Source organism: Ursus maritimus, unplaced genomic scaffold (genome assembly GCF_017311325.1).
Source record: "Ursus maritimus isolate PB19 unplaced genomic scaffold, ASM1731132v1 scaffold_5, whole genome shotgun sequence".
Lineage (NCBI taxonomy): Eukaryota > Metazoa > Chordata > Mammalia > Carnivora > Ursidae > Ursus > Ursus maritimus.
In genome coordinates, this window is record NW_024426663.1 from 48,479,306 (window position 1) to 48,496,438 (window position 17,133).

At 51.1% G+C, this 17,133-nt stretch overlaps 1 protein-coding gene across 1 annotated transcript; it reads right to left on the minus strand.

Moving 5' to 3' along the window:
* Positions 1 to 1,774: 1,774 nt before the first annotated feature.
* On the minus strand, positions 1,775 to 3,108 carry POU4F3 (POU class 4 homeobox 3). Its single transcript, XM_008691434.1, has 2 exons — positions 2,989 to 3,108; positions 1,775 to 2,671 (listed from the first exon to the last, which is right to left on the minus strand). Exons 1-2 carry the CDS (start codon positions 3,106 to 3,108, stop codon positions 1,775 to 1,777), a joined length of 1,017 nt encoding a protein of 338 aa, XP_008689656.1.
* Between the last annotated feature and the right edge of the window lie 14,025 nt (positions 3,109 to 17,133).

The following is a 17,133-nucleotide window of genomic DNA, read 5'->3' on the forward strand; positions in this document are numbered from 1 at the left end:
TGAATCTTTTGAAATAATGTTTTATCTTAAGCACCAAGCACTAAAAGATGCCTTAAATAAACAATTTTATTTAATCTTAACAATAAACTTGTGAGGGAAATATTCGCCTCTTCATCCTGCAGACAAGCAATCGAGGCTTTTTAGAGACAGTAAGAAACTGGCTTCAGGATCATTCAGCCAATGAGTGGAAGTACTGGGGACTTCTACTCCCATCAGTCAGGCCTCAAAGTTTGCAACGGGTCTGAATCAAGTTGAGCGAACGGAGGCTGGTAGATTCGCATGCAGGGAAGCATGGGGGGAAGTGCCTTGTAACCCTAGGTCTGGAGATGAGCTGCCAGATCTCCCTAGAGGAGATCAGAGTAAGAAGGTGAGGCTGCGTGGAAAAGGAGAGAGATGGCCAGAGACCGGCCTGCTGGAAGTGAGAACCCAGCCCATATGTGTTCTCACTTTTAAATCCTTTCCAAGACTAGTACTTCTTAGCCTACGAGAAAGAAAAGCACTGTGATGCGGGTTGAAAAATAAAGCATTTATTTTAGAAGTTAATTCAAGGGGTAAAGAGAAGAAAACTTAATATTTTATTGTATCTATTTGGAGAACAAAACCAAAGGTCACACAGCAACACGCAAATTACATGAAGCAACAAAAGATAAAATGTGACGGGGCCAGAGGGACGTGGGTGAGAAGGGTCCAGGCCAGCTGTCTGGCTCCTCTTTCCCCCCAAAACCATAAGTGAACCTCCACCAGGAGACACCCAAAAAAGGGGGATGGAAAGAAGCAGAGTTAAATAAATAATAGGCAATAACAATGCTAACAACAATAATTAAATCACAACGAGGTTAGACGTGTTGGAAGGACTTGCATATGATTCAGAGCAGTTACAATTACTTTTGAAGAGCCGCCTCTATGCTGCGCTGGGAATCTGGCTGGAGCAGCGAGTTGGGGTCACAGTCCTCAGTCGGTCCAGAGCACTACCAATCCCCCTCATTCTCCATCGGCAGTAATTACCCCCTCAGACACCATCAGATCGGGGAGGATGGGCCAGAGCAGTTGCCAGCTGCTGCTTGCAACCAGGAATGTGATCCCAGCATTTTCAGTCGCTGAATTGGGCCCATCTTTTCTGGAGCCCAACTTACCGCAGAGAACAGCTGGGACCTCGAAACTCCACGCACACTTTCCCTGAACCTAATCCATGCTACCTTAGAAAACTTACTACAAACCAAAGGATGAGATGGATAAAATTTAAGAGGATAAAGGAGTATAAGGCTATCCTTTGGAAACATACATGTATTTTATATACTCTAAATAAATCTCCAGTACATGTTTGTGCCCCAGTTAGACTTTGTATTATTATTTATCACTGCCTTCCCATCCCTTCATCTTTTGTCTAATCGCGCTTAGCAAAGTGGCGCCTTCACCCCCAGAGTCCTGCGGTCGGGCCAATTCACTATCCCTTGCATTTGGGCTCCTGCCCTGAGGTCGCGCAGCCTAGCGCGCGAGGGCGATTTTCAGCACCAGGGACAGCGCTAGTCCCTCCAGGCCTGCCCTTCTTCAATTTTTTCTTAGCGCCATAACTTTTCTGGTGGGAATAGAAAGGAAAGAAGAGAAAGAGAAGGCCGGGAGGCAACGAGGTGGGATAAAGGGGAAAGTCTGTGGCTTCGGGGGAGAGAGCCTGACCTGCCAGGAAACGTCTTGGAGTCCCCCATAACCGTTCCCCCCACTCCGGGGGTGGTGTACACTCAGCTCTCCCGGACCCGGACGCTGCGCCCCGCCGCAGTCAGTGGACAGCCGAGTACTTCATTCGTTTCTGTTTCTGTCTCTGGTTGCAAAACCAGACCCTCACCACGTTCTTTTTAAGGTCCAGTTTCTCGGCGATGGCCGCGATCTTCTCCGATGAGGGCCGCGGTTGGATGGCGAAGTAGGCCTCCAGTGAGCGCTTCTCCGGCGCCGCGATGGACGTGCGTTTGCGCTTCCTCTCACTGCCGTTGAAGAGCTCTGGCTTGCTGTTTTTCTCTCGATAGGCGGCCTCGGCTTCCTCCAGCCAGGCCTGGAGCACCGGCTTGAGCGCGATCATGTTGTTGTGTGAGAGAGTGAGAGACTCAAACCTGCAAATGGTGCTCTGGCTGAGCGAGCCTACTCCGGGGATCTTGAGGTTGGCTAGAGCCGCGCCCACGTCCGCCTGGGTCACCCCCAGCTTGATGCGCCGCTGCTTGAAGCGCTCGGCGAAGGCCTCGAGCTCTCGGGGGTCCGACTCTACGTCGCTGAGGCATGTGGGCATGGCGCTGTGAGGCGCCACGGCATGTGGGTGACTCATGCCCATGGCCTGGTGCAGGTGGCCCATGGCGCCCAGGTGGTGCGGGTGGATCTGCGCCGGCATCACCGAGTGCTCTGGGGCGCCCAAACCGCTCACGCTCAGCGTGGGAGAGATGTGCTCTAGCAGGTCGCCCTCGAGGCCCTGGTGCACGGCGTGGTGCGGGTGCGAGGTGAGCGCGGCCGGGTGGGATATGGGCACGGTGGACGAAGTGGACGTGCAGGGCACGCTGCTCATGGTATGGTAGGTGGCGTCGGGCTTGAACGGATGGTTCTTGCCGTGGGAGACGATATCCACCGCCGCCAGAGCTTCGGCGCGTGCCAGCAGGCTCTCATCAAAGCTTCCAAATATATTACCCTGCAGCTGCAAGCGAGAAGGCGCACAGCACGGTCAGTGGGGAATACTGTCAACTCAGGATTAAAACACATTTTCAAGCAACCGAGATGCCTCTCCTCAAAGCCCAGGTCATAAAAATTAATACGGAGACAGAGGCTCTGCTGGAACAGACGTGTGGATCAGAGAGACATGAATGAGAGAGAGAGCGCGCCGGGAGAGAGCGCGGGGGAGACAAGGAGAGGGGTTCAGACAGCGGCGATTGTTCTGGGCGACATGAAAAAAACATGAAGCTAGTGCCTGTCAAAAAATGTGCCTTAGAGCGGTAATTATGCTCCACTACGTACCTGCGGGGCTGGGAGACAGACTCTGCGCATGGCCTCGGAACCGGAGTGCAGGCTGGAGAATTTGGGTTCTTGAAGCACCGGGTGCATGCCGAAAGGCTGCTTGGCGTTCATGGCCATCATCTTCGCGCGCCTGGCAGGGAGGCAGCGAGGGGCATGGATCAGACTCGTCTCCCTCGCTCGCCGCGCTCCAAGTGAGCGCCGCTCAGCGCCGGCGCTCCCCTCGCCCTCTCGCTCGCTGCCTCCCCTCTCCCCCACCTGCTTCTTCACTCATCTTACAAGCAGCTTGCCAGGAAGGGCCCGGGCGCGCGCAGGCGTGCTCACGCGCCCGGGACTCGCAGGGGCGGCCCGGGAGGCGAGGCCAGGCAGCAGCTCTAGGCGCGTCTCTGTGCGCCCGCCACGGCCGCCCCCGCGACAGCATTTATACCCCGGCCCGGCCCGGCCTCTCCCGGCCCGCCCCGCCCCGCCTGGCTCCAGCGCGCAGACCTTCCGGATTCTTCTTCTTCGTGGACTTGTTTCCCCCCAAAGTGCCAAACCTCTCTGTCCTGTCCCAACTCGCACTGCCCAGATCGAAGGGCAGCCCCGGGCTGAGCGGGGCCAGGAAGCTGACCCTACCACACACACACACACACACACACACACACACACACACACACACTCCTTGTCGGCCAGGCTGCCGCCAAACTGCCCATTTCCAGGGCGCTCCTGGCCCCACGCCCGAGCCGTCCACCAGAGTCCGGCCTCGCGGCTCAGCGAAGAGGCGCCTCCAAGCACCCAGACGGGCTCCAGGGAGGGTGAGGGGCTGCCAGAATGAGCCCCAGGTGACCTCAATCGGCCGGCGGTGTGGAGATGAGGGAAGTAACTGCCTGCCCGGTCCCGGAGGCCTGAGGCTTCCTCCCCACGCTCGCGGTTCTTACCTTCGCTAGAGAAAGATAACTTGGCCCCCTTCCCTTTTCCCAACCCGTCTGTCTATGGAAGCTTACTGAGCACTGCCCACCCACCTTGGGAGTCAGTCAGTACACTTCTGCTCGGCTGCCAGCGCTTACAAGTCCCATTCCCCCAGAGCGAGAGCTACCATTTTTGAGCGCCTAATACATGCTAGGTCGTTTAGAGACTTAGCTCATGGTATCCTCACCCCCTTAGGTACTGTTATTCTGTCTTACAGTCGAGAGAAACGAGGGTCAGAGGGTTAAGCTCCAGACAACAGAGCTGGTTGGGAGCAGAGCCATTCAGTCACTCTTCCGTTATCCATTCCACGAACGTTTACTGATGGCATACTGTGTGCTGGGCACCAAGTCTGACTTCCCAGGCTCCACAATTCTGTACTTTGTCTTCCTCCCGGAGTTTCGTGGACCGGAGTGTCCCAGGGTTGGTATTGCCCCACCCCTGCCTCCCCTCTACCCTGATCCCCTCTCCTTCCCCCTCCTTCCCTCTCCTTCCCTCTCCTTTCCCCGCGCTAGTAAACATCGTGAATAATGGACGGGGAGTCCTGGTACCACCGCAGAGCCGCCCTCCGGGGTTCGGAGCGAAGCCCCACGAGCCCACCTGAGCCCACCTCGCCTCCCACACCGCCTCTGCGCAGGAGCGGCCTTTGGGTTTCAGAGTTCTCACCAGCCTGCTAGGGCTAGGCCTTGAGCGCCTGCGTGTGTGGGCCTGGGTCCCCAGACATGAACCCACGTGGTGGTTGGGTGAGGAGGGGCCAGCCCTTGGACTGAGAGGATATCCTGCCCAGGCCTGGGCTCCCCACATGCGGGTCCTGCCAAGCCCCCTTCTCTGCATGGCAGCCAGCCCCTTTGCCTGGTTCCTGTCCATCCTCTGTCCTCTAACCGGGTAAGAGGACTCCGCCCAGGTGCCAGAGGCCAAGGGCCGCCCTCTAAACCTCTCCCAGCCTCGATTTCCTTGACTCTAAAATGGCAGCTGCACTACTGTTTGCCTTCTTGGGTTCTGGTGCAGGTGTTTTGAACTAAAGGAGAAAGGAAAGCATTGAGCTTGGTACCTCGTGCTCAACAAACCTCACAGCCTGACGCTTTGGGGCGCAGGCTTTGCCCTCAGATTCAGCATGCATCTCCACCTCTTGCTGACGGAGAGGCCACGAGCCATCTCCTACGTTGTTGTGCTGTCATCTCCTTACATGTTAAATGGAGAAACCGGTTCTCCTCCACTGACTGCTGAGAGCAATGCCCTGAGATAAGCATTCGGCACGGTGCTTGGCACATTGAAATCAGGAAACAAATCTTCGTTCCTCTCTTCTTCCTCTCTCACCTTAAAGATAAAGCATTTGGGAGCCCGAGTGGCTGGGCTGAGTAATTTCCCTGGAGAATGGTTGGTCTGAAGGTGCAAACTGGTTCTCTGCTGTCCTTCCTTTATTCAACACCTGCTTTGTGCCAGATTCCATGCCGAGGACCAGGACACAGATGTGAGTCAGACTCCATCCTTGCCCACATGGACTCAGCAGCTGAAATCCACTGCAGGAAATAGACCATGAACTTGCACTGCCGGGGGGACGATGTAGACTCCTGCACAAGACAGAGGGCAAAGCTGGTGGGATTCTTGAAACACAGAGTACACACCAGAACTGTGAGCCTTAGGAGGGCTGGGGTTTAGACAGCATTCTAATATTGGGCCTTATGTGATCCTGGCTGGGCCTCAGTTTACCCACAAGAAGAGGGCTGGACTAGATGATAAGTACTTCCAGCTCCAGCCAAATACTGGATAACCATTTAAAATAACCTTTCTGGTTAATTTAAATGAAACGCATTTGGGGGTGCCTGAATGGCTTGGTTGTTTAAGCTGCCGACTCTTGATTTGGGCTCATGATCTCAGGGTCCTGGGATCAGCTGAGCACAGTGCATTGGGTCTGCTTGTGGGTTCTCTCTCACCCTCTGCCTCTGCCCTTCCCTCCCTCCCCTCCTGTTCTCTCTCTCTCTAAAATAAATAAATCTTTTTTAAAAAAATGAAACGCATTGTGAATAGTCGAGAGCTTCTTTCCAAGGACTTGTAACTTCCCAGAAGCTGAACACAGCATTATTTTATCACTTCGCCAGCGTTAAGGATCACTCATTCTTGTTCTCTGCCCAGTGCAGGGAGGCAAAAGGGGGAAAGTAATGTGGGGATGGTGGATCCTCCAGGGAGAGAAATCTGTAACTTGCCTGACCCCATGGTGCCGCGACACCCCCACTCACTTCATCATACCCCAGTTGTCTATGAAGCTGAACCCCCAGAAACAGAAGGACAGGCCCATCCACATCCATCCTTCCTTGCCTTGTCCCCTTAGGGGCCTGGGAGATGTTTGTCACGGTCGAGGTCAGGCAGGGGTCAGAGTCAGAGCAAGGCTAACTGGCCTCCTTAGGCCTTCAGTGCTTCAGCTCACCAGCCCCCCTTCGAGCACCCCCAGCCAGTAGCATCACAAATCAAAAACCGCTCTTGCATCAGGTAACCTGCGTGCCCTGGGTTTTTCTCATCCTTCCCTTCAAGAAGGTCTGCTGGCAGCTCTGCACAGCCAGCAGTAAGGTGACACTCATGCTTAGGGACCTGTCTTTCTGAGAAGGCCCTGGAGAGAGAGGAGATGAGGCAAACTCCACACAGAATAGAATGAGAGGGAGAGCCACGATCACTCTACAGGATTTGCAGACTTCAAAACTGTCAGAAGCAAGTCCAGGAAAGTAAACTAGTTGGGTGTATAAAGGGGAAGATGGGGACTGAGGTAAACTGGAGAGCAAATGCCCCACCCCCACCCCCGTGGCATTAAATTACAATTAAAATGCACATGCATGTGCCCCTGGACACACACACAACCCCACATAACAAAATCCGTCTGAGGGTCCAAGTAGGGACCACAGGAGCATGCATGGGAGTGATACTAAAGGGGACACTTTCTTCATGCTACGATCATTGCAGAGTACCTCCTGGAGGCTGGTCTCGTGATAGGTTCTGCAGGCATAGAGCCCACTGCTTCAAGAGCTCAGAGTCTGGTGGGAACATAAAATTGCCACATGTAACTCTAAGTCAGAATGCAAAGCCCTCTGTCCCCCCAGAAGGACTAGCCCTGTAGGGATGCTGGGGCAGAGGGGCAGAGGCAGTTTCCTGTGGGCCACTGGTTTTCAACTTCAGCATAAGCAGGAATTATCTGCAGCCCCTTAAAATACAGCATGCTAGGACCACAAGGACTGAGGTACTTCCTAACAGACATTCGTGATTTGCCTGGGACCCTCAACTTGAAAACATTGCTCTGGAAACTTGTTACCTGACATTCTTTTTTTTTTTTTTTTTTAAAGCCCTGACCTAATTATGTAAGTTTTGCTAAGACTCAAAGAGATAGTTCCTCTTCTTGGAGTCTTTTGCGTCTTCCTCTATTATCTCTTGGTAAGAACATGATGTTTTATCATCTCAGCTCCTTGAAGGACCCTGGGACTTTTTTAAGGCTGGGTCTTATCTGTCCATGTCTACAGGCCAGGCACCATATAAGAGTTTAATATAATAATTTGCATGGACTGAATGAATGCATGAATAATATCCTCCCCAAGATTCTGGAAGTAGGATGATGGTGACAGTAAGAAAACCCAGTTATGGATTGCCAGGCTCTGGGCTATGTGCTTTAGAAAAGAATTATAACTGGATCTCCACATTAAGACTTTGAGACTGATTGTATTTCTCCATTTTCCAGATGAGAAAACTGAGGCACCGAGAGACTGAGTTCTCCAAGGTACTGGAAACATTGAAGCCTGGTAGGCTGGGCATTGGAACCCAGGTTTTTCTAACTTCTGAGCCCATGCTTTTAACTAACGTTCTGGGCTGGCACCAGTTTCCCCACCCTCCAAGCCCAGAGGCTGAGCCTGGGAGGATGAGCCGGTTTTACTTCTGTCCCAGAAGGGAGGCGGCCTCTCCCCCGGAGGCACAGAGGCTGGCCCTGCTCCAGACACGCTTCCGGCAGAGGCCACCCGCAGAAGCTGCAGCTCCCCGGTCCCACCACCATCCCTGGCCGAGCTCCACCTCTGGGGAGATGGGGAGGAGGAAGAAGGGTGGGATGGGAGATGGCCAGATAGGACGGCCCGGCCCCGGCCCGAACTCAAGATGCCATCGCGGGCAGGCAGCTGGCGGGGCTGCCGGGCCAGGTGTTCGCAGCCGCCCGCCTCCCCTTCCTCTCCTTTCTCTCATCTCCTTTCACAAACTTCTCACATGTACCCGCCGCCTGCGCAGCTGCTGCCGGCCTCGCCTGTCGGCCGCTCGCCTCACATTGTGTGCGCGGGCTCAGAAGACCCGAGACGCCCAGAGGGACTGCGGAGCCCGAGGCCGAGCACCCGTGCGGGGTCGGCACGCGCCAGCCCTCCCCTTCCCGGCGTCCCCGCCCGCCGAGCTCCGGCCCTCCCGCGGGAGGGCTCCAGGCAGGCCCCGGACTCCTGAAGGCCTCACTTTCCTCATCTGAAAAACGAGGGGACCAAGCCAGGGATCTCCGAGAGCCCCCCTCCATCATGCACTCTCTCACTGAATACATTTATTGAGCATCTACTGTACGGCATCCCCCTCCCTCCCACTTACCCCGAACCCCTATGGAGCCGACAGGGCATTCGAGGTCTACTTCCAGTAGCTGTGTAGGAACAGGGTTGCTGCGGCCGGAAACGGATGAGAGAGGCCCCAAGTTTTGGGGGTTTAGTCTGTGCTTCAAGGAGAACCAGGCGGTAGTTTGGATCTGACAGCCCATCGCCCAGGACACTCTTCCTAGTAACTTCCCACAGTCAGCCCTTGGCTTTTTCATACTGCCCCCCCCCACCCCCAAATAGGCCCTGTTGTGTCATCATGTTTGCACTCTAGGCTTTAGAATATCACTGTCATCAGCAGCATGGCCAGCTCCGTGCTTGTCCTCCAGAATCTGAACTTGATAATCACATGGTTCTATTCCTGGCCCATGAAAACTGGTTTTGCCTTTCTCTTCTCCAGTTCATGGGCATCTTGGGAGTTCAAAGTCATAAAGTCAATCCCCATGTCACCCAGTTGGTTTGTCACCTCTTCCCTGACCAAAGGATTAGGCCTAGGACGTTTCTGTTGCTCAGTCAGCTTGGTTGTGAAGAGGCAGCAAGGGAAAAGGTCTGGATTCGAATATGGATATGTAGCCAATCTGCTATGTGACCCTGGACAAGTCACTCATGGGCTCTGGGCCTCCGGTTTCTCAGGACTGCAAGAGGGTGAGCGAGACAGGATTCATGGGCCCTTTCAGTGTGGATATGTCAAAGTTCTACGTGTGGATCTTGGAAAGATAGTACAGGTCAAATCCATCACCATCAATGGAAACCAAGTTCAATGGTTCTGCAGGGTGCTCTGCAAACAAAGCAGGACACTCTGTTGTTTCATGTATTCATCAAATGCTTGCCAAGCACTTCCTCTGTGCTGGGCACTTGCTAGGTCTGGAGATACAAAGATAAACAAGGGCTACGTGGTCCCTGCTTTAAAAGCTTAGAGTCAGGCTGTTGCCTTATTCATTCTTCACAATAACTTCCCAGAAGTGAATTATCCTTCCACCTTTTCTTTATGAATGAGGAAACTGGGTCTCAGAGAGGTTAAGTCACTTGTCTGCCAATGCACAGCTCATTGTTTGCTGAGCTCTTGCTCTGTCTGCCTGGCTGTGTGTACTCCGTCAGTTAATCCTAACAGCCACCCTACCTAGGATGTAGGTACTGTTACTACCTTTGTTTCACAGGGACGACTGCTGAGGCTCAGAGAAGTTGTGTTCCTCGAAACCACACAGGAATAAGCGGCAGGGTTAGGATTTGAACTCAGGTGCGCTGCCCTAAATGGCGGGCTTTCCCACCCATACCAGGCAGCCTCCGGGAAAGGGGGTGAAACTTCCTGTACCTTGTTCACTTCCCCTTCCGTCCCCTGGATGAAACAAAGAGTAGCAGAGCCATTAACCGGTCTCTGCAAATTAAAAAGAAGGAGGAGGAGAGGAAAGTGAGGAGGAGTGGGGGAACAAAGAGGGGGTGGAGGAGGAGGAAAAGAAGGAGAAGGAGAAGGAGAAGGAGAAAGAAACATAGCAAAGAAAGAGAGAAAGGGAAAACAAGCAAAGGCTTTGCTCCCATCAGGGGGGAAATCGGCGTCTTGTCGCCTAGCTCCATGCCCTGATTTATGATAAAAAATTTAGAGGAAATCATTTATATTTTAAAGGCTCTAAATAGCTGCATGAAAGTTTTATCTAAAGTGCCACTGTATTTATAGGCAGTCCTTCCATGCTGGAGGTAATTAATAGATGTAGAAATCGCAGGGCTCTGGGCTCCCCTGCCCGCCGGCCGGGATGGCGGCGCGGGCCTTGGCACCCGGGGACCGCGGGGCGGAGGAAGGGGGTGGCAGCGGCAGAGAGAACTGCACCATCCCCACCTCCCACCGGCCCGGCCCCGCCCTCGGGGAAGCCTATGCTGGGACCCCGGAGCTAATTCCCCGGGACTAAGGGATGCAGCTGGAGCCCAAGTTGAGCTGTGGTTCCCAGCTGCCCAGCTTCTAGTCCCCTTCAAGAGTCCATCACTAGAGAGTTCTAGAGGCGGCCCTCCTTGCCCCTTTCCTGCCCCCAAGCCAGCGCCCCGGGGAATTTGCCGGCTGTGCTCTGGCGGGTTTATAATTCCGGGAGGTCTTGGTAAGTGAGGTCCTGGGCTTCCTCCCTCCCCCACCCCAACTTTAGCCCAAGTCCCATTTCTCTCTCTGTGCCCCCTGGTCAAGGTGCCGGGTGCTTGTTTTGTTTTGGAAAAGGAAGCCAGTTGTGAGAGGCTGACAGCTCTCGGCTTACTTTAATTAAGGCTGTGAAATATTGATGGTTTTGGCTCTCTCTGTGGCCGCCACACCTTACAAGCTGGGAGAGAAGCCCAGGGATGAACAAGTTAAGGTAGGCCAGATGGTTTCCCTTCAGAAACGCCATTCAGACCTACAGAGGTGTCACCCCCTGAGAGCCTCACTGAGCCTACATAATTGATGGATCTCCTGAATGTGGAAGATAAAAATCCACCAAACTGGAAAGAAACAGTGATGATTCATTCGGGTTGAGGGGAGGGTGTGCCCGTGTACTGGGCTAAGGGTGGATAGGCTGGGGGTAAACAGCAGCTACCCTGATCCTTTTCTTTCATTGGGTTCCTTCCAGCTGGGCTGTATGGAGCCACTTTCTGTCAGGATGTAGGGCAGAAAGAACCCTCCCCATCTAAACACCCTCCTTTACCTTCCCCGGGGGACTAAGAGCAGGCATTCCTCGATGAGAAGCAACTATCCATCTCCCTTTTTATTTTATTTTTATTTTTTAAAGGTTTTTATTTACGTAATCTCTACACCCCATGCGGGACTCGAACTCATGAACCTGAGATCAAGAGTCGCATGCTCTTCCAACTCAGGCAGCCAAGCGCCCCTGTCCATCTTCCTTTTTAAAGTCCTGTAATTTCCTATGCTCTGATAAAGTACCACCAAAAGTGGGTTCAAAGGAAACTTACACAGTCACCTCTTTACCCCACCATCAACTTTGCACTACAGGATGAATGTGTGTCTGTGTTTCTTGGCGGGTCCTGCGGCTCTGAAGAGCACTACAAAAGAGTTGCCATCCTGGCGCATCAAGATATTTTGATCTAATGGGTTCATACATTTATGGGAGTTGGAGGGGACTGAGTCAGTGCTGTTTGTGGTGGTGGTAGTGCGGTGAGGGAGACTCGGTCTTCCAAAACCCATGTCTTCTGCGTGCGTGAGCAGGGGTGAAACATTACTTTTGACATCGGATGACCTTGCCATTGACACATTTTGATACATCAGTCCAGAAGGGTGTTATAAACAGTTGCTTCTCTTTACTAAAATTCATCACTTTACAAACAAAATACTATAAATACACTCTGCCCCATTCCATTTTTTCCCATGTATATTTATCCATAATTTATTATATTTCTCAAACACTGTTTTTCTCACATAACAAAAAGGACAATGAAGGTCTGGCTCTACCCCTGGGTTTAGCATCCAAGTTCTAGTAGATTAGAAATAGAGAACCTGGAGGCTCTTCTCTCTTATTTTCCCAGATATTTTTCTCTCTGTGAGAATGACAGTTCATCTATTTCTTCTGCTCTTTGCGGAACAGGGTGGGGGAGATCTTATATGCATTTGCAACGGAGTCTTTCAGAACTCGAACAAAATCAGGTCTGGTGGTAAATAGAAGGATCTGGAAGTGAAAGTCATATTCCAAAGGGCTGTATACATCACAGTATGGTAGGTGGTACTCTGTCAGATTTCACTTCGCATTTATAACCTCATTTTCTCCAGAGAGCATGTTGCATACGACCGGCCAGTTCCAGGACAGTAGGAAATGACCGAATCCTTTGTGAATAAGCGCTAAGCGTTTGCTAGCTGTTTTCAGTGTGCAGAGTGGCTGTGTGAGAGGGGATGGTCAGAGGGTGTGGGGGGTCAGGGAAGCTTCCTCTGAGTTGCTGTGAGCTGAATGCCACGAAGGAACTCCCATGTGGTAATCTCTGAGGAGAGTTTGCGCAGGAAGACTAAGTGCAGCACCCCAGGCTGGGAAAGCGTTCGTGTGTCAAAGACCAGGGGAAAGGACGCTGTGCTCATGGGGCCAATGAACAAGGGAGACGAAAGGGATGAGTTTGGAGGGGTGAGGGGATTAAACAGGACCTTATAAGCCATGGTAAGAAACTGGCGCTTTGTTCCAAGAGCAGTGGAAAGTTTTAAGCAGGAAAGTGATAAGCCTTTTGATAAAAGTCTCCTAAAAGGGAACACAACCTAGCAGGCACACAGCGGGGAGGTCTTCCAGAAAAAAAGTGGTACTCTGGCTGTTCCCTCTGTCTGGAATGCTCTTCTTGCAGACAGGCACGTGGCTCACTTGCACATTGCCTTCAGGCGTCAGCTTAAATGTCATCTTCTCAGCGAAGCCTCCCCAGATCCCTCTCGTTACCATTTCAGCTCTCTCCCCCCTCCCTTCTCTGCTTTGTCTCCATAGCACTCATTAGCTTAGAAACTTTATAGTTGTATTTGACTTTCTTGTTAGTTTGTTGTTAATTTTGCTAATACCATGTAGATTTGATGAGGGCAGGGGCTTGGCTTTAGTCACTTCCATATACCCAGTGTCGCCAACACTGCCTAGAGCTCAATAAATTTGCACGGAATCAATGAACTCACCTGAGCTGAGTTTTGACAGCCTCTGGTTTAAAAAATGACGCTCCCTGGGCCATTGGTGAGGCATGTATTTGGGTCCCCTCATCCAGGGAGGCCCCAGAGCCTTTTGTCACCTTGGAAGGTATGAAAGGTAGGTAGCCAACGTGGACATCAACCTCGCCTCGGCCTGTGCCCCCATCATCCTGCTCATCGGGCTAAGCCCCTTCCCATCACAGAATCTCTGTCTTCATGTTCTTCTCCCTGGAATCTTATCCCCCCATTTCTTCGCCTGGCCAGCTCCTCCTTGTCTGTCATTGAGTCCACATGTCACCTCATCAGAGAGAACTTCCCTGGCCTTCCTTGCCTCCCCAGTCAAAATTGCATATAGCCCATACCCCCACCGGTCACTTTCTACCCCATTACTCCATTCTTGTTTTTCAACCCAGCACTTAGGACGATCTGAAAATTACTTCTCCCTTTACTTGTTGATGCATTACCACCCATGTGCTTTCACACGAACGTAAGCTCCATGAAAGCAGACGAGGCCAACCTCGTTTTTCACGGACTCTCCAGTGCCTGGCACACAGGAAGCTACTCCAAGCGTGTGTCGAACGAATGCATAAATGAATAAATAAGTCAGACAAGCTAAGGTTGGCCTAGAGCTGCAGAGTGAGTGATTGGCATTGCCCAGGAAACCCAATTCCCAAGTCCCTCCTCCCTTTAGACCACATTGCCTCCCCGATGTATGTGGGAAAAGATAGCTGAAAAGATATACAAGAAGAGCTGAAACTTTTCTAAGCCCAAACTGAAGGGGCAATGCTGAGCTCTTTCGGAGGAAAGAGGAGGCATGTTCCAGCTCTGGGAGGATCACTGCTTCCATTGTTCGGCTGAGCCTTTGGGTCAATAAAGCAGATTTCTGACATCATAAAGCCAATTAAGACAAAAAAAAAAAAACCATATACACAAAACTTGACACTGGCTATGACATGACTGTTCCATTGTACAATCTGATCGAGGAAATGTATCTAGGATTACCCAGACAGTCAATTATTCATGAGCTAAACGTCCAGGCATCAATTACCTGGCTTGATGCTCTTATTCATTAAGGAGATTGAACAGCCCAACTTAACAAAGCAGGAGAAAGTTGCTAAGTAACAGAAGTTACCTGACCAGCCTGCAACACTGCAACTTCCACAATATGAGGCTTTTCATGGCAAGAGAGGGCTGCAGGATCACCAGCACCAGAGATCAGGTGGTAACCCCCGGCGGGGTAGTTTCAGCTTCAGCAAAGGGAAGGGAGCTCAGGGGACATGGGTTTGATTTAGACACTTGGAGGATTGTACAAGATATAAGCTAAGTTCCCTTTACCAAATGAGGGGGATATTTACCAAGAGGAATAAGAATATTTCACAACACGGATTAGTTAACATTTTAGTTGAAATCCAAAGATGCCTCTCTAGCATATAATTGAGCAAAAGTAGACTGTAAGTATAACAACAATTCCCCTGGGTGCTGCAAATTCTTAGACTTTCTCTTCAGGCATCCATCCGAGAGTGAGTCTAAAAATCATGCTAAGGATAAGAAAGGGTGCCTGGGTGGCTCAGTCGTTAAGCATCTGCCTTCGGCTCAGGGCGTCATCCCCGAGTCCTAGGATCGAGCCCCACATCAGGTTCCTCCGCTGGGAGCCTGCTTCTTCCTCTCCCACTCCCCCTGCTTGTGTTCCCTCTCTTGCTGGCTGTCTCTATCTCTGTCGAATAAATAAATAAATAAATAAATAAATAAATAAATAAATAAATAATCTTTCAAAAAAAGGATAAGAAAATTTATAAATAGGATACAAAAGTTTCTATAGAGGACACAGAGCTTTATATACCCAGCATAATTAACTTTCTCCTTATAAAAACTTGTTTCACTACAGATAAAACTGCAGTTCCCTTGGCTACTACTTCTAGTACTTGTCTGTATTACTTTTACAATCAGAAAAAAACCAAACTCATGTATTCTCAGATGTGAACATACAGATCTTGAGGAAAGGAGTTTCTGTTTGGGGCTTCCAGGGAATATAGTGGTTGACACAGGGTTTTCCAAAAATTGGGGTGCATTACCACATCCAATGTGTTGTTTTGGGACATAGTGTGATGTAGGCAAGGCTAGTTACACAATTTGCAGGACCCAGTGCAAAATGAAAATGTAGATCCCCTTGCTCAAAAATTAAGAATTTCAAGATGGCAGGGGCACCTGGTGGTCCAGTTGGTTAAGTGATTTCAGCTCAGGTCATGATCCCAGGGTCATGGGATCGAGCCCTTCATTGGGCTCCAAGCTTGGTGGGGACTCTGCTTGACATTCTCTCTCCCTCTCTCTCTGTCCTTCGTACCACCCCCGAAATAAATAAATAAATAAATAAATAAATAAATAAACAAACAAACAAATAAATAAATAAATATTTTTTAAAAATTTCAAGATGGCAACAACAGAGCGTTAAACCGAGCATGGGGCCCTTCTCAGCACAGAGCCCTGTGCCGCTGCCCAGGTCGCACACCCACCAAACTGGCCCTGGGTTGCTGAGTTAAGAACACAGGCTTCTGGGTGAGACAGACTCCAGTGTGAGTCCTGACTTCACCTTTACTAACTAGAAAGCACTGATGAGTCTTCATTTTCTTGGAGGTAATAATAGGAGCAAAATGAGGATGAAGTGAGACCACGCCTGGCACATGCCAACCACTCCACAGGGGATAATTATCTCTAATGCTGTGGAAATATTAATGACAAGTTAGTGACAATGGAGCAAGGCTGCTCCTGGCCCTGCTGGTAAGCGTCTGCATGGGGTAAGCTGATTCACACACTCGAACTCCAAAACAGGGCAAGCCACGACGGACTGACACGGACGCTCTCTCTGCACTTGGGTATCACCTGGTCCGGTTCAGCGGAATTCCTTTCTTCCCACAGCTATTAGCACCTGAGAAGGGCCTGATTTGGGTTGATGTGAATATTTCATGTGAGGTGAGGCTCTTGCAAGTTTGATAACTGAGGCTCATTCGGAGCCAACATAATCTGGCTCATTCATTCATTCATTCATGAAATGCTTTGAGATGGTCATTCGCTGGCACTGGGGAAGCAGATGAATCTTAGGCAGTTCCTATCCTGGAAAATACTGCCACAGCCCTCTGTGGGACTGACTTGTTTTCATCTTTTTAGGTCTCGGCTCAACTATCAGCCCCTCAGATGGGCCTTCCTCCCTGCCCTCCCCAAAGAAGACCGCCAATGACTGTCTCATGACCTCATTCAGTGCCTTCATAGGTCCTGTTGACTTATTTGTCAGCAATAGAGCCAGTATCTTGCTCATTCTGGATCTCTGAGCACAGAGAAAGTCCTGGCTTCCAGCAGGAACACAGTCAATACTTCCCAAAAAGTTAGTGAATAAAGGTGTACGGAAGTTGGATGGTGCTGTGGGAACACAGAGGAGGAGCACAGCGTTCTGCGCGTGGAACTGCTGCCCATGCTTCCCAGGGGAGGGGCCATTTCAGGTAAGTCTTAAGAGATGGAAAGGACTCTGACAGGCAAACAAAGGTGGGTGGATGTTCTAGACTGAGGGGAACAGCATGTGCAAAAGCAAGAGGCCCAAGAGAGTTCAGGGACTGCAGATGTTTTAGTGGAGCCACAGGTCGGGTGCAGGTCAGGGGAGGGCAGGAATTTGGCCCAGAAGCTGACGTGGGAACCAGATCACTGAAAGCGTTGTATGGAATTCTAAGGAAGCTGAGTTTAACCTGGAGGATGTCAAGCAAAGTCCAATTATCTGCCTGCTCAGTGGCCGGCACCGAACCAAGTGTAATGGGTAGAGCAGTGAATAAAACATACATAGTCCCTGACCTCAGGGAGCTTACCTTCTAGCAGGAAAGACAGACAGGACACAAAGGCAGAGTGCTTTACCACTCCATCATTAAACAAAGACTACTAAAAGTGCTGCGATCAAATAATAGAGGGTGGGGTGAGAATCCATAACAGGATATGCGACCTGGGTTAGGGATTGGAGAAGCCTAC

What these genes read in the sequence shown, in the direction of transcription:
- POU4F3 (XM_008691434.1), bottom strand. Translation starts at nt 3,108, where the DNA reads ATGATGGCCATGAACGCCAAGCAGCCTTTCGGCATGCACCCGGTGCTT. An exon ending in TCTGTCTCCCAGCCCCGCAG is followed by an intron (nt 2,672 to 2,988) that starts GTACGTAGTGGA and finishes TCTCGCTTGCAG; the next exon opens with CTGCAGGGTAATATATTTGG.